The sequence below is a fragment of the Dicentrarchus labrax genome, unplaced genomic scaffold (assembly GCF_905237075.1).
Source record: "Dicentrarchus labrax unplaced genomic scaffold, dlabrax2021, whole genome shotgun sequence".
Lineage (NCBI taxonomy): Eukaryota > Metazoa > Chordata > Actinopteri > Moronidae > Dicentrarchus > Dicentrarchus labrax.
The window spans coordinates 915,001-932,500 of record NW_026136718.1 but is presented as its reverse complement, the minus strand read 5'-3'; the positions used below and the strand labels follow the sequence as shown (position 1 = coordinate 932,500).

The window sequence follows — 17,500 nt, the reverse complement described above, 5'->3', positions numbered from 1 at the left end:
ACATACGGTGAATGTTTCTGTCTCTCTCCGCAGTGGTACCTGGGATAAGGACTCCAGAGGCCCCTCCCCCCCTCCACCCACCTGTACGACAGATCGCTGCAGCCTCCTCCTCGACTTTTGACCTTTTGATGCCAGCTGCGACAGAGAGTCCTGTCTTGCCCCCCCGACCCTCCTCCCACTTTCTGCGCCTGACTCCACCCCCACCAGCGCCATACACAGACTCAGCAGCATCAGCATGGCTACAGCGGATCGCCCCGCCCCCGGTGTTAAACGCCCGCTCTGTAAACTGTAGACTTCCCCTGTAGACATATGGCTCATATGTCGATGTCCATATATAGTGCCAGACCCCGCCCCCCTCCCCCCCCTTCAAAACCAGACCAGGCTGATCAGTCGGGGGGGGTGATTGAGCGCCTTTGATTTCTGGGAACGCCGCAAGACTGAATCACAGAGCTTCCCCCTCCGGAGAAACTACTCTCCCATCATCCTCTGCGGCATCCAGTGCACTATCCGACCCCCCCATCCTGGTGGGGTTGGTTTGGTTGGTGGGACAGGATGGGATGCACCGTTTTTAGGGGGAGAGGGGGGGTGTTACAGCAGCTAATATCTCCCCCTCGCCCTCACCCCACCTCTTGAGACTCCACCCCCATCCTGACCCCGCCCCCTGGTTGGTGGCACGTCAGGGAGGGGGCGGGGGGGAGCCTCTTTCCAAGGACATGGACCAGTGCTTAATGGAAAGCAGTAATTACCTGAACTACTCGTGGAGGGGTGAGGGGGTGACGGTGGGGAGTCGGGGGGGGGGGGGGGGTCACACAGGTGTGTTGATGTGTTGCGACCAGACGCTGGTGGTTTATCTGGGAGGCTTCTGGCTTCATGGCTCATTGATTTTTTTTTTCTCTTAAGCCGTCATTTTCAGCTGGTCCCCCTCCTCTTCCTCCTCTTCCTCCTCTATCCATCCACCAGTGCGGGCGAAGCTGAGGGTGGGGGGGCAGAAAGCTCTGGTGTCCGAACAAAACGCAGCGAGGCAGACAGGAGAAAACTCCACCAGTGGAATATTGATCACGAGGAAAGTGCAATTTTGTTGGCTATAGCTGTTTGGATAGTTAAATATCTTTGTAAGATAGCTCGTTGAAATCAGTTGTTGGAAAGTATATATAAAATATATTTTTCTTCCTAGTCCGCTCACACCTCTGGGACTCTAAAATACTGGGGTACAAAAAGACGACGACACAGCATCGAAGTAGAAACCATAGCCTTGTGAGAAATAAGGGGAGCTGTATTCACATTTATTGTTTATTATTTGTTTGTTTGTTCATCTTGTAAAGCTGTTAGCATGGTAGAACAAGAATCCCTTTAAGAAATATCATTTTTAAAAAACAATCAATTTTTTTTGTTTGCTTAAAAGAGAAAAAAAAGCGATTAACTTATTTTAATGAGCACATCGTTTTACTTAAAACACAAAAAAGCTATTAGAATTTCTCACGAGGCGAAATCAGGAGAAAATATAACGAGTTGTTTTTTCTCCGGTTTCTGTTGGCGAGATAATCTTTTAACGGGTGCCGCCCGGCGAACGGGTCGCCCCGACGATCGGCCGCCCAGGGAGGGGGGTCTCCTAGAGGTCCCACCCCGGCGTCCAATCAAAAGCACTTATTCCTGCAGTTGGCCAATGGGCCGCGAGTGTAATCAGGGGGGTGTGGTTTAGCGATGAAGAGGCAGAGCAGAGGGTAACTCTCTGGAAGCTTTCGTCCACAAATAGACAGCCGAGCGCTTCACATGCAACTTACCATTTTATTCAACTTCAGTTTTTGTTTTTCCTTTCCTATACTATATATATATAAATATATACACACACACACACACACACACACACACTCTTACGACCATCCAGCGTCGATCAAAAGTGAATTTAAGTGAAAACGTTAAAAAAAAAAGAACAAAAAAAAAAAATCTGCATGTTCTAGTGTTAGTGACAAATTTTTCCATAGATGATGTAGTTAGTGAGATAAAGACACTATATTGTAAACCCAACATCAGGCACTTGCCAGCAGCCGTCATTAGTTTGGCCCCGTCGAGGCCTTTTTCTATCGCTCCTTCACAAACAACCAGCTCTCTTCGCTTCTCGGCATCTTCTTTTTATTTCCTCCTCCCTCCTCTCGTCCCACGACACACAGATCAATTCTGCTTTTCACTTCCTCTTTTCATCAAATTGCACGAAAAACTGATGTTCCTCATCAATGTGCCTTGAGCTACGGTCCAGATCCAACGTGGAGAGTTTTATTGTTTCTTCCTTTTTTTAAAAAAAAAACCAACAACCTTTATTTTCTTATTTTTCCTCCACTGAGGTTTTGTAGGTAAACTGGAGGTAATGACAGTCTGAGCTGAAGAGCTTCCACAGTTACTCACTGGTAATATCTCAGATTTAAGAGGTCTCAGGCCTGCTCTGCACTGCTCTCTGCCCCCCCCCCCACCTGCAGCGCTCAGCAGAGACCTCACAGGTGAATCTATACCAGCTACAATCATCTCCAGAGCTCCGCTAACGGACGGCAACACGCTGAAACCCAGAGATGAGCACCGAGTCCCCAACAGTTGATTTGATTTAGCTCTTTAGTTGAGGGACACTTTGAGTCGGGTTAGCTAAATTAAGTTTTGCAGCTTAGTGAAAAGTTCACTTTATTTCCGAACAGTTTAGTCATTAAAACACTTTGATTTAGATTTGCTAACCGTTCATTTTACACTAAGGTTAACTAACAATGTATGTTATTCCCAGGTGGTAGAGTTCAGCAGATAAACCTGAGTGAACACATTGAGTCAGATTAGCTAACTTTGAGTTTAGCAGCTTCATTTTATTTCCTTGTCCCTCGGGAAGCCGCTTAGGTTTACAATAGTAAATAGTTCATTTTATTCCCCAACAGTTCAGTTGAGCAGCTATAAAGGTTTGGCTCCTTAACTTCTAAAGAATTTTGATGATTTCTTTGTAGTTTTTATCTGTGAGAATATTTAGGAATATTTAAAACATTTGTCCTGTTGAGGACTTTGCACTCATTTCACTAAATTTGGTGATGTCCAGATCTTGCTCGAGCCGATGGAGTTAATGGATGGAGATGGTTTATAACTGCTCATTAAGCTTCAGTGTACCATGTTTACCCCCCACCCGCCCCCTTCATCCTGTCGCTGCAATCTCCAAACAGCAAAAACTTTTCGTCTTCCTGATTTCATTTTTCAGTTTGTTCTACTTTTGTTCCCAGAAATGAACGATGAGGACATAAAAATATGCAATACCTGCTTGCACTCACTTAGACTTACTTTGTCTTACATTGTTTTATTTTCCTTTTCTTTACTTTCAACCAAAGTTGGCGTGCACGCGACTGGCATCGTGCTCTGTGGTCGGTCCCTAAAAATGGTGAAGCCAGCCCCGCGGCGATGCTCCAGCTAAGCTGAGCCGCCGTCGCTCGGGGGAATCCTACTTCCTTCCTTCCTTCCTTCCTTCCTTCCTTCCTTCCTGTTTTGATAATCTACCAGACGGCCGCAATACTACATTCGGGTCTCTCTTTCCTAAAGTTTTTTTTTTATTCCTTTGGTCACAAACAAGCCTTAAACAAGTCCAACTTCTTCTCCATCGCGCAGAAAACAGTTAATCGAAGACATTTTTGATGACGTCCAACATTTTAACCGCGCCCCGCCCTGCTCGGCAGAGGATTTAGTAAATAAATTGTTTACCCGTTGTGTGTTCAGTCCGTCTGATTAATTTAACGGACAGCGACGCGCCGCCGTCGGCTGTGATGGTTTAGTAGTTCCACTTGTGCGGGTTGTGTGTTTCCTCTTAGTGTGTTTGTTTTTGTCTCTGTTCTTGCCTACCCCTTTAGCCATGAGTTGGGCATTACTTCCTTAATTATCTGCACTAAATATGAAATAAATGACAATAGTGAAAAAGTATTACATTAAAAAAAAAAGCTTCCAGGGCTTAAAAAGAGCGAAGGGAATAAAAAAAAATAATTGCACGGACATTTTTTTAAGTGTCACAAAACCTTGTGAAACAGCCTAGCATCTAATCAGCGACTTTTGGCTGTGTGTGTGTAAGATAAACGACAAAATTGCACCCTTTTTAAAGAAAGAAAAAATGAAAAAGACTATAAAAGCAATAGTTTTGGGCAGTGTGTTTTTTTGTTCTTGTGTTGTGTGTGTAATTTAGTTCTGGTACAGCAGCGAAGAGACGCAGAGAAGAGTTAGCTCTTAACGGACGGCAGCAGGGGCCCCGGTCGGGCCCCGACTGGGAGACATGTTTGTATGTTGTATAGTTTTATTAATTACACTGATTTTAAAGCTGCCCTATTTTATAATGCAGGACTTTTGTAACATTGATTAAATGAGGAAAAACTAGTGTTGTGAATTTTCTGATTGTTTGTATCGAGGCCACATTACTAGAACTGGTTTGGTTTGTTTTTCTGGGAACTGGATTTAAGTTGAAAACTTTCCTGTTTCCTTATTTTCTTTATTTTGTTTCTTTATTTGCTTTCCTTTTTTGTATGTATTTAAGGACATTTCCTCTGTTGATGGTATAGCATATTCCTGTACTTAAAAAGTATAGGGCGCTGTGGTGATAAGACCATTGTAAATGGATGTTACAGTATGCTGTATGTTTTGAAGGTTATTTGTTGCATCAGTGTTGATGAAGCTAAATCTAGGTAATTCTGAGGAAAATTGGTAAGAAAAGCAAGCGTTTTTTTATGCATTTTAAAAATTTAGTTTTAGGCAGGAGACAATGACATAGCCAGCCAAAGGATGCCCCTACTATAAATGCATCTAGGCATCTTTTTTTGTGTTCACCATTCCATGCAGGAAAATAAACAGCTTGATTATGCAACATGATTCTTTTTCTTTTCCATCTGTTTCTTTCTTCACTGGCCCACAAGATCACATCCTCCTCCTCCTCCTCCTCCTCCTCTTCCTCCTCCTCCTCCACCTCCCTGAGCCTGGAGGTCCACTCTGATCTCCGTCCATCCACACATCCACTGCTGCTCATCACGGCATCACATTCATGCAGCAGATTATTGAGGAACAAAGTCAAACAAAGAAACGACGGACACTTCCAGTGCGATCAGAGTCGCTGCTCATTTCTTACATTCCTGATTACCTCCGTAAATATTCAACGTCAACGTTAAGATTGTCGATGTCCCACCTGTGAATTAGGGAGAATTGATTCAATTAAACACCCTGTCTGTCATCAGGACTTGTGCTTTGACCTCCAAAAAGTATTTTGACAGCGTTCAACCAACAATTTCTCAATAATTTGGTGATTTTGGTAAGAAATTAGCTAAAATGTCCGTCACAAGCTAACCAGATCCCATGGTGACATGTAAAAATATTCAGTTTTTGTCCAACCAAGAGTCCAAAACCCAAAGAAGTTCAGTTCACTATCATAGAAGACAGTAAATATTCACATTTGTGACTCTGGAATTGGTGACTTTTTGGTCATAACATGCGTTAAAGGTCCAGTGTGTAACAGTGAGGAGGATCTCGATTAGGAATTTATTAGTGTAAAATCACCTTAAAATCCAGATAGGGAAGCGCTTTTGGGGACTGTGGCTTTGACTCTGGCTCAGCATATTTTAATATAAGAAGTAAATTAACATAATCCTCATTCTCACAATTTAAACATGTTGAAGTAACTCAGTTGTTTTGAGTGAACTTAAATTAGTGCAGTATTTTAAGTATTGGGGATTTAATTCCAGTTTGTTTCATTGTGATGAACCCCAAAATTATTTGGCTACCATTTTGATATTCAATATCAATAATGTAATAATTTGCTTTAGTGGAAGTAAATTGAAGTCGTAACATTTGTATAAAGAAGATGCGTTAAAGTGACTTTATTCAGATCAATTCTCTTCACACATTTTAAATAAGTTCTAATATAGTCACTAGTTTTGAGTACAGTTAACTTAATTTATCTTAACAATAAACAAGTTATTCAAATCAAACATTTTTTAATGCTTAAAATAGTTTGAGTCGAACTAACTCATCAGGTTTTGCAGTGTTTTTGCGGCTCCAGATTTTGATCGTAAAGGTTGCACTTTAAGTTGGTTGCAATCTGCAGCTTCACCACTAGATGCCACTAAATCCTACACACTGGACCTTTTAATGATCAAATAGTTTACTAATGTATTTTCTGTAGAACAACTTATTGATTAATCAACACATTTCTCACATTGTACTCACAGTCAGGCTTGTTCACAGAACTAGAAGATGCCCATGTGTACGTTACTCGTGAGAACAGAACCTAGTTTTAGATTGTAGCGTCAAATCTAAAGATAGGAAAACGGTACCGCATTGCGTGGGCAGTGTGTATCAAATATGCTCTGAATCCAACATGTTGCCGTTTGATAAAAGCCATAAAAACATGTTGGGTTTGAGTGACAAACAGTCAAAGGCCTTTTATAAAGAAAGGGACTTTTAAGTGGCAAATCAGACGTCTAGTACCACAGATAGACTTGCTTTTAACTATGTGTTCATATGATTGCCCGTTTTAGAGGTTAAAGCTGAAGATTTATTGTATTTTTTTGGTTGGGTTGTGGTTTTTTAGGTTGAGTTTTAGGTGCAGGTATAAACAGTAAATGAGCAGCAACTCAAATCCCACTGGAACTGGAGTTCTTGAAGGGAAAAGTGTGAGTGTCAGTTTACTGGGTGGTGGTGGTGGTGGTGGAGGCTGAATAATGTGAGGCTCACTACATCACGTTCTCCTCCTCCACGAAACACACAAATCAAAGGCGAGGCTGAGAGAGCGATAAGGCCCGACGCTGCGTTTGACCAGCTGAACCAACGTGCTAACACACACCAGCAGGGACATTTTCTGACTCAATTGACAACCAAAAACTAATCTGACAAACTGAGCTTCTGAGCGGCCGACGAATCCTGCAGCTTCCTCCTCCGTTCGCCCCGAATCCAAAGCTTGTCCGACCAGCAGTGTGAGCGAACGCTGGAGTCCAAGACTGTCTTAAAAACTCCAGAAAGATGCATTCGCCTCCCCCCTTCTCTCTCCTCCTGCTTCACCCCCTCCCTCCCACCATGAGTTGATTTTTTGGGGATTTTGCCTTTGAGGAATTCTGCCGCTCCATCAAGGAAACAGGGTTGAATGAAGGCCGGGCTTTTTATTGCTGACGCCTTTGTTGTCTTCACGTTTGTCCAAATTCTCCCTGGGCAGAGAAATCCATCAGACCGGACCGCTGTGCGAGTCTGCCGTTCGGAGGGGGTCGGGATTGTAATCGAATTTGAACGGCTCGATGTGAAGAGGGGCAGAATTCTTCAGGCTTTTAGACCAGGGTATTTTTTAATCCACCCGAGTACTTTCAATCACTTTTAGAGACCTGAGTATGTGAATTATAGCGACGCTGAACGTTCAGGACTCGTAGAGCAATCATAGAAGGACCGGGGAGAGCTTCAGTGACACCTGAAATCCACCTCCAGCAGCTTCAGGGTTCCTTGAAAACCTGGAAAAAATTTAGAGTTTTCCAGTCGTGGAAACACCTGGAAATTGATTAAAATGACCAAATATCCTGGAAATAGTCTGTGTTGTCCTGGAAAATTTGAATAGTTTGTGGCCAAATTAATGGTAGAGGAAAAACTGTAGTCAATTTGGAAAGCAGGAAAAACCGCATGCCACGAAAGCAAGCTAACAGCGGAGTGTCCCTTAAACGACGCCCGCCGCTTGCGAGCGAGTGCTGTCCTGTATTGTCTCCTGGAAAATGTCCTGGAAAGGTCCTGGGAACTCTGAGCTTTTACTCACTCTAAAGTGAAAGAGAGCGCCACCATTTCCCCTGTTCTTGTCGTCTTCAGCGCAAGAATGGAGCAGAAGGAAGACATCCTTCACGGCGCCGGAGCACGAGCCGGGTGGGGGGGGGGAGAAATGAGTATAAATGGCATCACTTTAGAGAGATGAAGGAAAGTCATTGGACGAGGAGGCAGGTAACACTGAAGCTGCTCTCCAGCGCTCAACTGTAATGAATTACAGTGTCACTGCTCCTTTGCAAAGATATTTATTTATCCTGTTGCAAAACCATTACATGGTGCTAAGCGTTAAATCAAGCCAGTGAAGGGGAGGTAAGCTGGAAAATGTGACGATTTGAACCTTACTATCATGCTTCCTGACGGCGTATCAAAGCATAGCAGTCTAATCTGCATGAGAACTATGCACTGACTTAAAAACATCCACGTGGACTTGTGTGAAAATTTCAGCCTCTGCCTTCTTTTACGATCAATCCTTCCAGATCCCAGCTTCTACGGACCGAACGAGTTAAAAATCTGATAAAAGAAATGAAAAATAAAAACAAACCAGCATATTACACGATATATTGAAAAAGATCAAATGTAGTGCCTGTGAAAACCTGTATTATAAATGCTCTTCTGAATACTGAATACAATAATTGTTTGTAATTGTTGAAATTTCTGACCACCAGTAGCCTTTGCTGTCTGTCAGGCCCCTCTGATTATAGCTAATGTACAATAATCATAAGATATAACTGCATGCTCTTCCATAATCGCCTAGTAAACTGTTACGATGACAACAAATGAGAAAAAAAATTACAAAAACCAGATTGTTATGTTACTGTTTTTGGTTCTTCTGTTTCTTCCCTGTATGCCTCAAACCTTTTTCTGCTCCTCTATCTTCATCTTCATCACACATGGGACTGTTTTTCATCCCGACATGAAACCACCTCCGCAGAGTGTCAGTTTATTGTCATTGATCTGATGGGTGTGCCACCATGATGACTGCCCCGGGCCGCCAGCGGACCGCCGCAGCCTCGCGGGGTTTTAATCCGACAATCTCCAGCTAACTTTTAACATCAGCAAACACCCGGCTGGCCTCCCCTCCCTCCCCTCTCCCCTCCCCTCTCCCCTCCATTGACCAGAAGGCTGAGAAATCTCTGCGTGGCTCTGGGTGAATCCTCCTCCTCCTCCTCCTTTTCCTCCCCCGGGCAGTTTCCTGCAGGAGACCGAATCGATGGCCTTTTTCTGCAGCGCTCAGCACTATCTGGGACCGAATATCCCCCCTCTTTCGCTGCGCCTCCCTCGGCAAGGCTTCAAACGAGCCGCCGCTCCTCCAGGATGAGAAAGGTCTAGAAAGAGAAAGAGGTAGCCAGCACCTGGGAGACTCCCCTCCCTCCCTCCTTCCCTCCCTCCCTCCCTCCCCCGTTTGTCTCCCAGTCCCAGGCCAGCTGGGGTCGATTGGCTTGTCTAGCTCACCTCCAGTGGCTCCTCTCTGTTTTCGACTCGCAGCCTGTCGATGCAGCTTTGAAACTAAACAGTTTCTTCGACTTGTGCATCTCTTTTAGGCCCGAAAAACTTTGGGTTGACAAACTTTGTTGATGACCAGACTGTTTAGTTAAAGGACAATGCCACTGATTTTGCAAGTTTTTCTGCTTTTACATTACTTCTAAAGATCTGGAGTGTTTGGTTTCCTCTGGTAGAGCAGTTTTCAGCACTAGTTCTGAAATATATATCTACATATGTGTGTGTGTATATATATATATACAAACACATATATATATCGTAGTATCAAGGTCCCGACCATAAGCCTGGCCAACAGCTGTCAATGATGTGAAACCCCCTTTTTATAACTTCAAATAACTAATTAAAACCAAACTGATGATAAAAATAAACCAACATCAGCTCGATTAACGACCTAAAATTACTTTTTTAATGATTTTTTTGTTTGTCCCATCAGCTAATAGCAGGCTTTATGACCTATACTGCAGTCTGCCACTAGGGGGAGATAGAGATACAGTACCATAGTTTCTTCACACCCCTTCAAATAAGGGGTCGTTTTTCAAAAGTCCTTTAGAGCCCAAATTAAAACTCATACAGCCCAATATTGTCAACCAGTAACAAAAAATATTAGCACTGAAATGCTACAGTGTTGATGGGACCAAGTTTCAACTCTTTAATAAGTTCCTAATCAGAAGGAAATCAGTGGAAATAAATGGCTGCCGGGAGGAAATCAGTATTTAAAGACATAAAACAGTGTACATAATGTGCAGAAGACGGACTAAAACGCAAAAACTTTGGCAGGGTCCTTTAAAAGGTGAAGCAGCACAGGAATATTTGCATCCAGACGTAGAAATTTTCTTCACTGTGTTCAAATTATCAGCTGAAACAAACAAACCAGGGATACCAACGGCCCGAAACTGCCCACATTCATGTTTTCCAGCCTGTTCCGATATTCGAGCCGATCGCCACTCGATCACCAATACAGATGATCAATCAGCTCGATGAGCGTTTCTCGTTGCCTTTCACGCTGCCGTCTGGAGGCGATGCTAACTGTAGCTAACAAAAGACAATCTCGAGGACGGAGAGCTTTATCTTCACCCCGAGCGTCGCTGGGCAGACCGCCTCCCGCCCGCCGCAGTCTGAGTCACACATTCACATCATCACGCCGTCCTTCCCATTATCCCCTTCTCACTGCCCTAAATCGCCACATCCTGTTCCTCCATCGCCATCTCCGACCGTCACCTCCATCCTCACCCAGAACTGACTTAAACCTTGTGCCTCTACAACTCTTTTATGGAACAGGGCGGTGTTTTCTGCCGCCGCCGCCGCCGCCGTTGCACCGGCCCACGATCTGGTGTTACACTTTTGTTCAATGTTAACTAGTGTCCATTAGTTGTGTCCGGTGCCATTGTTGTCCCATCCTCTGTGTTCTGAAGCTGTGAGTTTGCACTGACTTCCCCGTTGTCCTCTCCGACTTACTGCTGTCAGTTCTTCTGTTGTCACTCTGTTGTTCCGTTCTTTCTGTTCTTTCCTCTCCGACTGTTGTTTTTCTGTTCAACTGGTGAAGTGTAGGCCCATCCCCTCCCCCCTCCCGGCCCCATTAGTGACTCCATGTCCACGCAGACTCAATTTACTGGAAGCAAGATGTGCATTTCCTATGCAACAACGACAAAAAATAAAGACGCTAATGCTCTATCGACCGTCTCTCTGGGTGTTTTTCTCTCGTGTGTCTGTCAGTGCATATGTCCACAATTTAATGTTATTTACTATTCAGAGGCTTCTGTTCATTGAAGGACTAATACAATACATACAATACTGCATTCCAAACCATATTTTAATGTACTTAAAGCTTCACGTTTGTAGCGTGGCTGTCCTGTGAGAACCACATATCAGAGTCCTTTACGGGTCCAGAGCTCATGACCTGCAGAGCTCAGAACCGACCACAATTATGTGATCAGATTTTTTTGTTCTTATCAGCTTGTTTATAGCTGGTACTAGAATGAATCTTGGGTCATCTGATCACAAGTTTCCGTCTCTAGATACCGCGTAAACAACCGTTGAGACATATTTCACAACATATCTTTGCAGACATCAGCAGCAGATGTTTGTGAACTGTCTGTTTCACTGTAACCACAATATCACCCAGACTCCATTTAAAAAACACACAATTTTAGAGTTATTGAGTGAGGAGAAACTTATCTACGACAGATTGTTCATTATTTGGACCTTCTTGTAAATTTGTCAAACGTTCCACATTAATACTGACTTTGTTATTTCCAGCGTGTCGGCTAGACGGCGGTCCAACTTCCTCTACTGCCGTCCACTGTGAGCGACTGTTGGTGGGAGCAGGAGACACACTTCTACTTTTTCTGGCATTAATGTCTTTCTTCGTCATCTGTGATGTGAAAACTTCAAATTTCCACACAGAGTGTGTGAAAGTGTGAGTCCTGCTCATAAAGTTCAGTTAATGCAGCCCTATTAAATTATAGTGGGGACTCATTCTAATACCAGGTGGAAACTGACGTTTACCTAAAGCTGTCCACTTGTACCAGCTCTAAACAGGCTCACAGTCCTGCACGGGTCAAGTTTTTTGTGTTACCTGTTTTTGTGTTTCAGCTTTGTGACGATTTTTCCAGCTGATCTGAGAGGGTTTTAAACTGTTTTTAGTTTAAAAAGTCTCCACGTATAAAGGAACATCCTTCAGTTTATCACAAATATTCAACACATCTGGAAATTCGTGGTTTTCCCAGGACAAGAAGGGTCCACTGGAGCACCACTTCTGTTTGACATTATCTGGAGTTGTTTCTATAATTAACTAGAATGTGGGATAAAATAAATAATGAGCAGTTAAACAGGCATCATCATATTAAAAGTCAATAAAGTTACACTCAGATACTGCAGAATTCTGGGAAATGAGTTGTTGTGTGACGTCTGTTCAAAGTAAGTTTGGAGCGATGCTGCATCCTGATACCTGTCTGGAGTGAGACCTCTGTATCAGACTGTTCAATCTGTGTTTGATCTGACAGAAACACTCTGATCCAGATCCACAGCGGTCAGATCTGCTGATGTCAGCAGTCCTCATGCACGCCAACAGTGTGCGTGTTTTGGTTTTTTCAAGTGGACATTTGATATGAATACACACCAACACTACGTGGACATTTGTATTAGGAGGACAGGGTCAATGTCTGGCTCGTACTGGTCAACTAAGTTGGACATTCATGTATGTACAAAACAGATTGGAGAGAATTTGATCATGTGACCTCGTTCTAGGCCACGCCCACTATTGGCACCACCAGGTGAATTAGAGCACCAAGCACATCTGGACCACGCCCTTGGCCCTGACCAGTTTCTGAAGGGTTGGACTGGTGAATATGTGGAGTGAGTGGAGGAAAGAGACAGTGGAGAGAGTAGAGGGGTGTCCCTCTAATATAATGTTTGGGCAGCAGTGTCATTTTAGTACACAACAACTTGTGTGTGTGTGTGTGTGTGTGTGTGTGTGTGTGTGTCTGTTTCACTCTCAATGATTTGTGGGATTTCACAGAGAGAAACCAATCTCTGGTGGACTGTTGATGGTCGCGCTTAAAAGACATTAACACAGAAGTATGTTTCTGTGTACGTACCTTCTCATAGAGTGTATTACAATAATTTGGTTTGGTGATTTGAGAGCTGGGATTTCCTACTGCAAGTGAATGCACAGTCACACCAGTTAAATAAAAGGTTCCTCCAGGACCCCCCCCTCCCTGAGCAAACAGGGTTCCTTGAACATCCCTCGAGGGTCTGTCTACTTTACGGCCAACAGATTTTCATTGTGAAATAAGAAAACCAAAATCGGGAAACAATCTGTTTTTGTCTAACTGAAGATGTTTACACTGTAAAAACAATGAGCTATAAATACAGGTGAACTCTGCTATAATACAAATAAAATCAGATAATGGGTCTTTTTTTTCCCTTTTATATTTAAACAAAAAATCAAACCGTTTCTCTGTTTACGTGGTTGTAAGTTCTCCATTCTGTGTAGATTTCTATGTTGCAACCTGGAAGTTAATGTACTTTTATTCTGCCGGCTTTCAGAAAGGTCCAACTGCAGTAATACTCGTTTTCCATTTTTGTTGCCCAATTTATTAACGGTAGATTTTTCTCATTTCAAAATGAAAATTTGTTGACCGAGAAGCGCACACTGACCCTCGAGGCTCTCCCACTATCACATGACTGTAAAAAATAATCTGTGATTCAATCTAAAATGTTCAAATAACCAAAACTGCAGAAATCTTCTTTCTCCTGGTGAGTTTCTACACCTCTCTGTCTTCCTCCTCCTCCTCCTCTCCTCACCCCGGTGTGTGTTGTGTTGTTGTCGGCTGAGCTCAGATTCTCCCCGGGGTGCTGGGTGGAGGGTGGGAGCCGCCTCACCCTCTCCTCTCAGGTTTCAGAGAGGGAGACGACCGCAGAGGAGCGTGAATAATTCAGCCAGCCGCCAACAGCAGGCATCTTCTTTCCACAACACACACACATCCTCACACACACACACACACAATCACATACACACACTCACACACACACACACCCTCACACACACACCCCACACACACACACACACACACACACACACACACACACACACACACACAGTGACCTGATATGCCCCCACAGCAAACCAGTTAAAGGTCAGCAGGTCAGACTGGGAGCTTGAACTTGAGAGAAGACCGAACCGTCGCCCTGCAGTCAGAGAGTGATAATAACGATAATATTCATCATAATAAAACTCTAAATACTGTCATAGCTGAGCGGCTCAGAGAGGCTAGCTCTCCAGTATGTGTGTGTGTCTGTAAATATAAATGTCATGATGTAAAGTAAAGTAGTCCCAACAGCTTTTAAAACTGCATTTGTGAGGGAGGAAGAAGTTTAACTAGTCTGCTAGCTCCCTCACTCTTTAGGCCAACTCTTCCTCACAGGTTAGTTAATGACAGACAGTCAGTGAGTGTGTCTGTGTCCAACTCTTCCTCACAGGTTAGTTAATGACAGACAGTCAGTGAGTGTGTCTGTGTCCAACTCTTCCTCACAGGTTAGTTAATGACAGACAGTCAGTGAGTGTGTCTGTGTCCAACTCTTCCTCACAGGTTAGTTAATGACAGACAGTCAGTGAGTGTGTGTGTGTCCAACTCTTCCTCACAGGTTAGTTAATGACAGACAGTCAGTGAGTGTGTCTGTGTCCAACTCTTCCTCACAGGTTAGTTAATGACAGACAGTCAGTGAGTGTGTCTGTGTCCAACTCTTCCTCACAGGTTAGTTAATGATGTTACTGAGTCAATGTGAGCAGATTGTGTCTGTAGATTGAAGAGAATCAGAGTCTCACTGATGGTGGAAATAAAGGTTTTACTTCCTTAAAACAGCCGTTTTTTGAATGGAGTTTGGTGTGACAGTGTGGAGCAGAGGGGATTTGAACCTTAATAATTCCCATAAACTGAGCTGACCGACCTTCTAATAATGAACCTTGGAAACAGCAGACAGTAACAGGAAGTGGAGATAAAACCCGGCCTATAAAAGAGTCTGAACGACAGAATCAGTGACTGATGTCAGGAAGAAGGGATTCAATAAGGTAACTGAATATGTGAGGACACTCATCAACCCCTATTTCTTTATTCTTTTTAATATATAATGACCCATAATACATATTATATATAAAACACAATATAGCTGTTTGCCTGACAGGCTGGAGGATTTTGGATATGGAGCAATATGATATTATTATTTTATGCTATTAAACTGGAAAAGACCTCAGAATTTGTATATTTCACCAAATTAGAGGTTCTGCTTTCATTATTGGATAATAATAGGTGGCAGTAAAGCACCTTAACGTGGGTTGCCACCCTCCATAAAGCCAAATAAATAAGTTTTAGCTCCGCCTCCAGACACACCTGAACTGACTTCCTGGTTGAGGATGTAGAAAGTGAGGAAGAGGAGAGTTTAAAAAAGAGCAGTGAAATGTGGGAGTGAAGTTTTACACTGCAGTTAAAGGTAAAAAGAGAGACTGTGGATCAGATCAGCAGAAGTTTGGAGCCTCTCGAGCTGGAACGGACGCAGGTGAACCTCATCGATCAGGTAGAAGGAATCCATCTTGGCTCTTTGTTGTCTTTTATCGAGGCTGGTTTCTCCTTCAGTGTGTCTCTGATCATCAGAGCTTCAGTGTCATTGATCAGATTCACTGTTTACTGCTGGATGGAAACCATCTGCAACACGGAGGTCGCTCGTTATAATCAGCTTCAGATTTAAATGGAGACTCAGAAAAATCAGCAACAACTCAAACCTGTTGTAGTTGAACAGGATGAACAACAGGTCAGTTCTGCCCCGAGATATTCTGATTTATGGAGTAATGAAAGAGACTCTGTAAAAACCTTTGACTCTAATGTTGAAGCTGGCTTTATCCGATGTTCAGATTTCTGATTTAGAAATGTTTGAAAATCAGTTTAATTTAAAGTTGATAATGCCTCATTATATAAACAACATTTTATAGAAACTGCAGTCAACTTTCTCCTTTCCTGGACTTAGCTATCCACATGCTATGCTAATCTATGTTATTTATTTTATATTTCAATCATATTTTTCTGGATTCAGTCGAATAAACAGTCAACCTGTTTATTATTTATTCAGCTTGTTTCTCTGATAACTTAAGATCCAGACGTCTGATGACTAAAATCCTTCATCCGGTTCCAATCTAGAGTTAAAAAGCACCAAGATCTAAACAGTGGATGGTAAACAGTCAATGTATGACGGCTTCTGATTATTGATTATTGATTGAATCAGCTCCATATAGAACTGAGCTCGTCTAATGAAGAAATGTTACAGATTACAGATTTAAATCAATAAATGTCCGTTTGTATCCGTCCATTCAGCTGCCGTCCTCTGTGAAAGATCAAGACACCAGTTTCTGTATCTGAAGAACACAAACAAGACACAGCAAGCAGCTGATATCACTGACTAGTCCAACAGCTCCGCCAGGTTACTTTACTGTCCATCAAGAAACAGAAAACATTTTCTCCATAAAATCTGATCCAGTTTCACCAAAATCAGTGTTACACACATTCTGACCCATGGAAGGTGGAAAAGAACGATGCTTTAAAGTCCAGGAAACCGGGATCGGGTGGTGGGGTAGAGGGTGTGATTGTGTCTGGAAGGTTTTCTCTGAAGGTCCCTGCAGCTGTAACGGCCCACGGAAGAGAGGCGAGGTCAGGCAGCACCTGGTTGCTGTGCGGGGACGGTCTGAAGCTCCAGCAGCCGCTGAGGATCAGGGACAATGTGGGCGGCGGGTACAGGGTTAATGAGGGCGCTGCTGGGAAACGATCGGCCCCAGGTGACGACACGCCTGACGGACACATGGCTGCAGGCGGTGCCGCGAGCCGTGGAAATTACAGAGGAGGGAGGTCAGAGGAAAAACACACAGTCAGGAAAAACATATCTGAGCTCAGACCGACGTCCAGCAGCCAGTCAGCAGCTGGTTCAGTGTTTGTGTCTCTGGTTTCTGCTGCGTTCTTATTTCAGCCACTTAATGCTATCAGCTCATTTCTGTGAATCTTCTGTCAGTATCTTTCTGTGCGTTTTCAATTCTAACTTGAGAAAATGTTGGTTAGATCAGCTGCACACTGTAGCTGCTCGACCTGTTGCTCCAATCAGCAGTCAGCTCTGTCAGATGACCGCAGCAGTCGCTTTCCAGCTATGAATAACCAGCAGATCAATGTCGCTGGCCTCCTGCTGCTTTCTTACTGTTTGCTAACCACCAGCTCGTCCGTGGTGTCCAACATGACTCAAACTCGTCGACCGGCAATGAGAAAGGAGTCAGGTTTCAGCAGGTTGACCTGTGTTTAAAAAAAAAAAACTGGGTATGTGCTCAAATGTCAAATTGTAAAAAGCTGTTATAGATTTCTAAATTCTAAAAGAGACAAACAGAAAACATCCACATGTGTATAAAGCTAACGTGATGTTAAGAGTTGGATACTGTCGACTTTAACTGCCTGTTTGAGAAAGAAATAATAATGTTTGAAGCTTTAGTTGCTCGTCACAAGTCACAACGCCCGCCATCTTAAAACGATACGACGCTCTGTGACTGAGAGTCTGCTGCCCCCTAGTGGACGTAACAGTTTAAAGAACTTTAGCTTTTCCATCCGGCTGTAATGAAATAAAGTTTTGCCTGTTTGTGTCCCTGGCTGCGGCGTCCTGCTGGTCGCCTCATCCATTCACATCGAGCCACGGTAAC

The 17,500-nt window shown here is 43.4% G+C and overlaps 1 protein-coding gene and 1 long non-coding RNA gene across 7 annotated transcripts in view; both read left to right on the top strand.

The window, feature by feature from the left end:
• nfia (nuclear factor I/A) overlaps positions 1-4,863 on the top strand; it is a 181,461-nt gene extending 176,598 nt beyond the window's left edge. For all 6 annotated transcript variants that reach the window (XM_051375613.1, XM_051375609.1, XM_051375612.1 and 3 more), the window contains one exon: positions 34-4,863. In XM_051375613.1, the coding sequence (XP_051231573.1) occupies positions 34-48 (15 nt within the window). In that variant the 3' untranslated portion in view covers positions 49-4,863. The remainder of the gene's footprint in view (positions 1-33) is intronic.
• Positions 4,864-14,194: 9,331 nt separating this feature from the next.
• Positions 14,195-14,641, top strand: LOC127349782 (uncharacterized). Its single transcript, XR_007880388.1, has 2 exons — positions 14,195-14,369; positions 14,425-14,641. It is a non-coding gene; the product is annotated as an uncharacterized LOC127349782 (long non-coding RNA).
• Positions 14,642-17,500: the final 2,859 nt, after the last annotated feature.